Below are 8099 nucleotides of genomic sequence, written 5' to 3' on the forward strand. Positions count from 1 at the left end.
TAGATGAGCAGGCATTTGCATACCAATTCTGCCTTAGTTGTTAATTTAGCTGCTAAGTAACCCAGGGAGTTATATGCTGACTTGATGCATCTTGCTGCAGAGCAACGCTGCTCTGTCTCCAAAAGCATTTGTTTGGAAGCAGCAAGGAATGAATGGAAAGAACTTTCTTTAGGCCTAAGCCTTAGGAAAGTGAAGGCAAAGTCTCTGTTTAAACAGCTGAAGTCCACATTTTCAGTGGCAGGGTGACAGACCTGTGGGACTTACCAAAAGGTATTGTGGATTCAGGAAGCTTGCACAGATCCAAGTGAAGACTGAGCAGGTATAGCAAATCCTTGACTGAAAATATATTGGAAACCGGAAAAGTATCAGAGAAAGTATCTTGTACCCTTTGTCATCTCTTCATCCCTCAGCACCAACCTGGCAAAAGCTCTGTGGCCACTAATTCTATAAGCTCAAACTTACTTGCAGTGGTTATTGGAATGGTGCTCTGACTGCAGTGGAAAGGCTGCCAGCCTACAGAAGCTTCTTCCTCAACTTGTGCCTTCCGTCTGAAGGCAGAGTGTAAAAGCCTGGAGTTCTGAGGTCAGTGCAAGACTGCTATCTACAAATCACCTGTCTCTAGTCACAATGCTGCATTATTCTTCACCTTGTAACCACGATCATCTAGTTACCATGCACTAATCTGTAACATACCTGTCTTGTGTACCTAATCATCTGTGAGATCTGACACAAAAAACTTACATGAACATCCTGCATCACCTTATGGAAGGAAAAAGTTGTGTGTGAGCCTACGATTGTCACTCTCTACTCACCACGCAAAATTCTGTATGAAGAGTCTTCTTGTCCAGGACACTCTTGTCCCCTTTTTTGTCCTGAGTTGGAGAATCTCCCCTTCTGATCCAGCAGGCTTCTCCAGATATTAAGATGGAAAAACCCCAAACGCATTGCTGTTCTTGGGGCTACTGTGGGAGCCTCATTTCCCCTGGTAGGCTGCAGAAACTCGATCGGGACTTGTTCAGCTTCGCTTTCATGACGTGCTGTATGCTGGAAGTGGGCCAGCGACACCATCTCTTAATTGCAAGGCCAGCGGCTTAGCCAGAGCCAACAGGCACACTGCGGAGGTGGGATTTCGGGAGCGCTCCGCAGCCCCACCACAGCGGCGCCAGCCGGGCTGCGCTCCAAAAGGAAAACTGAACGGGGCAGGGAACCACTATCAGGCCCTGCGTGACCTGCACGGAGCGCGGCGGACCCGCTCAGGGCTGTCGGGGCCGTGGGTCGGGAGCGGGGCCGTGCGCGCCCCCGGCCCGGGAGGGCGGAGGGAGCGCCGGGCACCCCCCGCCCGACACCGCGGGGCCAAGACGGGGGCGGGGCACGGGGCACTGCTCCCATTGGGCAGCCCCATGGCGGGGCGGGGCTTGTCTTGTGGCGGTCTGGGGGTGGGGCTAACTTTATGGCCTTTTCCGCAGGGCGCGCAGCGCTGATTGGCTGAAGAGGAACCCAGGGGCGGTGCCGAGCTGCAGCTCTCTGCGGAGCAACTTTTGATTGGCTGCTGGTTCTGTGGGCGGTGCCCCGCTGTTATAAGTGCGGGGTCCGGGGGCTCGGGATACTGCCGGTGCGAAGCTCCGAGCGCGGTAGAGTCGCGCGGTTCCCTCCGGCCCGGCCATGTGAGTGTCCGCCCGGCCGTGGGCGAGCTGCGGTGGGCGCGGCGCGGGGGTGGTGCTGCTGCTGCAGCAGCAGCGTGAGGAGTGGGGGTCGGTGCAGAGCCCGCGTCCTGGCCGGTGGCGGTGGGGTCGGGTGGCGCATTGCAGCAGCCGCAGGCACGGCTGCCCGCACCGCCCCCGGGCGGTCCCGCTCCCCCGCTGGCTGCGTGGGTGAGTGGGTGCGTGGGCCGTGCCCCAGCGGTGATGATGTGCGGGGCCCCAGCCGGAGCCAGCCTGGCCGGCGGCCACCACTGCGCCCAGCCCGGTGCTGCCTGGTGCCCCCGCGCTGCTCCCTGTCCCTCTTCCCTCACCTCCCTTCCCCGTCTCCCGGTTATCTCCGTGCGGCCAGGTCGCTGTTCGCCGCGGGAGGCCGCAGTGCTTGGCACGCCCCCGCCCGCAAGCTCCTTCGGCGAGGGGCTCGTTCCATTCCCGCTGCCCCCTCGGGCTTGCCCCTGCTGTGGGGTCTCCCTGTTCCCGATGCGGCGGGATCCAGCGAGGCTGCAGGCTGCTGAGGCTGCTGCCAGCGCTGCTGCAGCCTGGGGACACTGGGGTTCCTGTGGATTTGGGGGGGTTCTCTCTCGAGTGGCTGAGTTTTCCCTTGGCTCATGAGTGTGTTCCCCTAGGTCTGACCCGGCTCAGCAGCCTGCTCCCGGCGCTCCCGAAGGAGGGGCTCCCGAAGGAGGCGCTCCCGAGGGGGCAGCCCCCGGTGGGGGTCCCCCCGGGGCTCCCCCCAACCTGACCAGCAATCGCCGCCTGCAGCAGACGCAGGCACAAGTGCAGGAGGTCAGTAGCTCTGCCAGCCCCGATGGGTGCCTGAGCTCTTCTCCCAGTGCTCTGCAGCAGCAGCGATGTTCCCGACCCGTGTCTGGCGCTGAGGGGGTGGCTCCTTTTGTCATGCCAAAGCCAGAAATTAATTAATGCTGAATACTCAAAAATAGAGTGGCAAACCTATTAAAGAAGCTGGAGGAGAGATTGCTTTGTTTAAAAGCCTCTTAATTCCAGATATGACTTCCAAGGACCAGGCTTGCTAGATTCTTTTGGTACCTTGTTATCGCGCATCTCTTTTGGGAATAAAGCTGTCCGGCATCCAGGACAGCGCTTAATCCCTGCGGGCTGCTCCAAGGGAACGCTGTGTGCAGTGATGTGGGGAACCCTTGCCTGGCTTCCCGGGATCAGAGCCGCTGGCTTGGCGGCTGTAGCGCCTGTGTGCCTCACCGGGGCAGCAGCACGAAGCTGATAAAGCGATTTTGCAGCTCCCGGGGAGCGAGTGAGCGCAGGACTCCTCTCATAGGGAGGGTGGCTTTGGCTTGCTGCTGGAATGGAGAGCTCTTAGAAGCAGATGAGAATGTGAGGCTGAGGACCTGGTTGAAGTGTACTTGAAGTGATGTTTTAACAGTGACTCTCGGATTTTTTTTTTTTCATTCCAAAGTAGGCAATGACTTGAAATCACTTCTTTCTTACCCTGATCTTTCCCCTGCTCTTGTTCATGTTTTTTGTTCATTAGTATTGCAACATCAGTTATTGGCTAAGTAACTCCTCTTACGTTTTCAGCTGTCTTTAACAATACAACTGCTCCCACTGTTCTTCTGCAGGTGGTTGATATAATGTGTGTAAACGTAGACAAGGTGCTGCAGCGAGACGAGAAGCTGTCAGAGCTGGATGACCGCGCAGACGCGCTGCAGGCCGGCGCCTCAGTGTTTGAGAGCAGTGCAGCCAAACTCAAAAGGAAGTACTGGTGGAAGAACTGCAAGGTGAGCTTCCTTGTCAGGAGGGAGCTGGGCTACTCCTCTCCTGCAGAGCTTTCAAGTATAGCTGGGGCTTGCTAACAATTTCAAATGCTCAAGGTTCTTTCACTGTGGGAAGGCTTTGAGGCCTTGGCTGTCATGCCTTTGGGGCCTGGCTTAGGTTCCCTGGCTGTCAGGAAGAATGGGAGCTTGTCAATCTGTTCTGAGTATTGCTCTTGGACAATCTTTTTCTTCAGATGATGATCATGATGGGAGTGATTGGTGCCCTTGTGGTGGTGGTGATTGCAAGTAAGTACCAAAAGCCTCAGGCTCAAAGGTGAGGAAACACCAGCTCTAGAGTACTTTAAACTTTTCCTTTTGTTTCGAGGTCTTGAGGGTCTTACTTGTGTAAGTGTCAACTCCAGTCTTTGGGAAAGGGAGGTAGAAGTGCTGGAACTCCCTCACTTAGTGTGGAAATGGTATGCTTTATCTAGTAATATGGGGAATGCCGTCATTGTAGAAATGGGAAATTCTGCCTGCCAGGTCAGATAAACCTGTAAGTATGAGGGGCATTTACCCTGGAGTGGGTGGGTTGGCAAGTTCCTTCCCTGGTGGGTGGTTTGGAGTTCTCTGAGGGACCTTTGGTGTAACTTGCCCTTTTGTTCTTTCCTTTTTTCTTTTTTCTGTTGCTTTGTCTCCAGTCTACTTTTTTACTTAAATGTAGCTCCTTCAGTCTGCAACCTCCTGTCCCCTATTACCTTGCTTGTCTCTTCTTGCCTCTGAGTTTTTCCTTTCCTTCCCTTTCACCTAGCTTCCTCATTGATTTCCTTATTGATTTTAATTTATCTTCTCTATAGGACTCTGAGCTGCTTACTAAACATAGGTAGCCTTTTCAATAGCTGCTGCAGCTTTAGGGAGCATCCTCTAAGTTTAGAGGAAAGGGAAGCTGAGGAAGAGTGAGTAGCTATTTGCTCCTGCTCTTCTGCAGAGAACTCTTTGTGTTTATTTTTGTGTGTAAGCTTGTCAAATAGTGCCTGTGTGAACTCTAGCAAAATAAGAATGCCTTAACACAGTGCCTTTTGGGATGAAGGACTGCAGCATGTGAGAGCCTTCAGTGAAAAAAGAGTGGCAGCATGACTTGAGCTTTTCATTGAGCTTCTGAAATAAAAGCTAGTTTGTGTTGGCCAGTGGCTGTGAGCCATCTAAGCTACGCGTAGTGATGTAGGTTTCTCTAGCCATGGAGGGGTGAGCACTTGAAGAAATGATTTATTCTGCCTGTCCTTATTTCCAGGTGACTTGCTGCCTGAACATGGCCATTTCAGTTTTTGTAAAGGAGGGCCTACACGATTACCTCAGTCAAGTACCACAGGCTAAACACAGTTCAGTGAAAGGGGCATTGCTGCCGTCTAAAAGGCATGTGTGGGAGTAAAGCCTCTCTCCACAAGGAACAAAGGAACAACAATTAGTCTGCTGGGGAGTGTCAAATATGCCTTTCATCTATGCACACACAAGCCAGGACTCTGTAGCTTCCTACTGTCTTGTAGCTTTCCAGAAGGAAGACTTTGGAGTAGTGGCAGAACGGGAATTGGTGTTTTGCTTTTGTGTGACTGGGTTGAAGGTCGAGGAAGCTCACTGCCGCAGCAGATAGAGGTGAAGGGGCTGGAGGTATTCCAGATGAGGCTGAGTGAGCTGCACAGCTTTCTGATTAAGAATATCTGCTCTGTTTCTGCTGCCACAAAGCCCTAACTTTCAGCAGGAGTTAGAAATCACTTGAAATGGTTAGCTGGGGATTCAAAGGGAAATGGTGCTCTGGGGATGGATATGGCAAAGTGGCATCCGATGTCCCGGTTTGGTAACTTATGCCTCTAGAGATCTTGCTGATCAAACTGAATCCTCCTACTTGCTGTGGGTTCTCTTGAATTTTGGTCCAGGGTGGTCTCTGATGGAAGTAAACTTGTGGCTGTGGCTTTCTGTGAGTGATTCCCTTGTTCTTCTCCATCGAAAGTAACAAGAGCTCTGAGTTGTTTGAATGGGTTAAATGAGCTGCCCTGTTTCTGTAGAGTCTTCTGAGGAATGTGTATCTTGTCTTTTAACTTTTTTTAACAAGCTGAGCTGTAGCCTGTGATCTAGACTGGAAAGAGGGTACTCCTTTAGTTTAGAAAGCTCTGCTTCTGTTCTAGAATACACTGGGATCTGTTTAGGCCTAAGCGGAGGCGGGGGGGACATCACTGGAGTTCCCAGATAGGAGCAAAGTACAAAAGATGGGAGGAGCAGATGCTTTTTGTTTGGATGTGCTGGGGAAGCCCCTTTCTGCCTCCCAGGACGCCTGGCAAGGGGCTAGGTTTTGCATGCTCACTTCCATGCCCCAGCATTTTCATTTGAGTTCATCTCCCTGCAATTCCATTCCTCTCCACCTTTGGGAGGGCAGAGATGAAGATCTGGAGTGAAGCAGCCCTCGTCTCCTGAGCACTTCCCTAATTCCCTGGAACTGAGATGGGATGGACGGTCAGAAGTGTGTCTGCTGAAGAGGAGCCAGGGCCTGCTTGTGCCACCTCCTGCTCTCATTTTAGGGGGTAGGCTTTTACAAGCTTGAGGCCCCCAGACCAGCAATTCTCTTGAACTCTTCTAAACAAGCCTTTGGTGTCCCATTCCTCCTGTCTCTCTGGGAGCTGAGGTCCCCCTAGGCTCTTTAATTTCTTTCTCTCAGATGTTGTATGTTGCCTCCTCCTCTGCTCCCTTTCCCCTCCTTTGTGTCTCTGTGCATGGGCAAAACAAATCACCAAGGCCCTCTTGGTAAAAGCAAGGGACTCTGCTGCCCACGGCATCACAGCCACTCATGCACGTGCAGTTTATTTACTTCCCCTATAAACACAACTGTAATCTCCTCTGGCATGTTCTAGAAATCAGCTCATGTACTTTTAATGGTCTCTAAGAAACTCAATTCACCACCTTACTGAGTCTGTCTGGTCTGTCAGTGAGTGGGAAGGGGGTTGGGATGCCAAACTTTCGGATTTTTTTTGAGACTTCCATAGCATGCACGTACCTGGAGTTCTGTCCCTCAAAGCAGTGGCTGCTTTTCCATTGTAAACTGATGGTAGTTCCAGTTGTGCTGGACTGACTCTGGTAAGTCTGTAACAAGATGTGAGAAGCAGCAGCTCTGGGGGAAGAGGCTGCCCACGCCAAGTCTGCTTTCAGCCACTGAATGTCCAGCCAGTGTCCTGTTCAGGGGACTGCCTTCTGTGCATTACTGTGTTGAGGCAGCTCTGGCTCTCAGGCTGTGCTGCCTTTGGATTTCAATAACCTCAGATCCTTAAACCCAGAAAGCAACTCTCCATTGGTGTTGGAATATAAGTTCAGGGCCCAAATGAAGACCTCCAAGAGTAGGATGCTGTTCACAACATCTCTTGGAGCATGACTGGAATAAAGGTAAGTACCCCTTTGTTTTGCTTCACTATGCATTTGAAACTCATTAAAAGGAAATGACAGAGCTTTGTCCAGTGCAGACTTCTTTTAAAATTAGGTACTCGTGCCCTTATCTGCCCTTATTGCTACAAAAGCTAAGTTGTAAAACAATCTTCCATGTGGCTTCTGGTTCCCTTATGATCAATCTTTGTCCCATCTTAAACATCACCAAAATCTACACCAGAACAGTGAACATACTGGAACAGCTCTCAGTGGTGAATTTGGAGCAGGGCAGCTAGACTAATTCTTCAAAGATGGAAGCCTTCCTGGGAAAGGAGGGTGTCTGGACTGGCTGGTGGATTAAAGCAGCATGCACAGTCTAAAATTCCCCACAGTTCAGGCCTGCACAACCTGAACAAACGAGTCGTGCTACAATTCCTGCCAAGTTTTGTGTTGCGTTCCTGTCAGTTCTCAGCCTCACTCATGTAGGGGGATAGGGAAGATGTTTTCATGGGACAGATGCATTTTTGGACTGTTGATGATGCAGTGTCCAAGTCCCTAGCCAAAGCTGGGGATTGAATGTTCATTTTCCAAAGCTGGCAGCTGCTCTGGAGCGCAGAGCTGGGGCTGAACATACTCTGAAAGTTGCCCCAGGGTTGAGGCCAGTTCATGAGTCATGTTGTGGCTGTTTGCAAAGACTTGCATGTCTGGCCATAAATCCTCTGTTAGGCATTGAAAATATCATGTTCTACTGGAAACTCTTCTGAGGTGCCATCCTTACCTGCATCAGCATTTCTGCTGCTCCTGCACTCTCTTATCTCAGACAAAACAGGGTTTTAAATGTGCTCCAAAAGCAAGGCCAAGGCTTTGGGACAATAGTTCTTTGTATGTTTAATTAAAAAGTCAAGGTCTGCCTTTAAACATGGAACATGCTTGACATGCCTTTAGCTGGAATGGATTGCCCAGGGAAGCTGTGGATGCCTCATCTCGGGATGTGCAGAGCTGGGTTGGATGGGGCTTTGAGCAACCTGGTCTAGTGGAAGGTGGCCCTGTCAGGTAGGGAGGGAGTTGGAGCTAAGATGATCTTTAAGGCCACTTCCAACCCAAACCATTCTGTGCAAAATGCAGCTCCCATATCAGCTGCTTCATCCTGATGTCTTCAGATGTCGTGGAAGAAAAGCCTCAACTGTACTGCCTTAAATGGATATACCCTAAACCTTCCCATCTCCAGATGCCTGAGGCATTGCTCTGGCCTTTCCTGAGGTGTCTCTGT

The 8099-nt window shown here is 51.4% G+C and overlaps 1 protein-coding gene across 1 annotated transcript; it reads left to right on the top strand.

Annotated features, from left to right (window-relative positions):
- The first annotated feature begins 1590 nt into the window (after positions 1-1590).
- VAMP1 (vesicle associated membrane protein 1) lies at positions 1591-6839 on the top strand. Its single transcript, XM_030953361.1, has 5 exons — positions 1591-1664; positions 2324-2483; positions 3293-3451; positions 3682-3733; positions 6745-6839. Coding segments are annotated over exons 1-5 (468 nt in total). The 5' UTR covers positions 1591-1662.
- The last annotated feature ends 1260 nt before the right edge of the window (positions 6840-8099 follow it).

This window comes from Camarhynchus parvulus, chromosome 1, assembly GCF_901933205.1.
Source record: "Camarhynchus parvulus chromosome 1, STF_HiC, whole genome shotgun sequence".
Classification (NCBI taxonomy): Eukaryota; Metazoa; Chordata; class Aves; order Passeriformes; family Thraupidae; genus Camarhynchus; species Camarhynchus parvulus.

Excerpts from the sequence above, each read along its gene's own strand:
- VAMP1 (XM_030953361.1), top strand. Across the intron at positions 3,452-3,681 it reads ACTGGTGGAAGAACTGCAAG|ATGATGATCATGATGGGAGT; the intron begins GTGAGCTTCCTT and ends CTTTTTCTTCAG. Across the intron at positions 3,734-6,744 it reads TGTGGTGGTGGTGATTGCAA|AAAGCAACTCTCCATTGGTG; the intron begins GTAAGTACCAAA and ends CCTTAAACCCAG.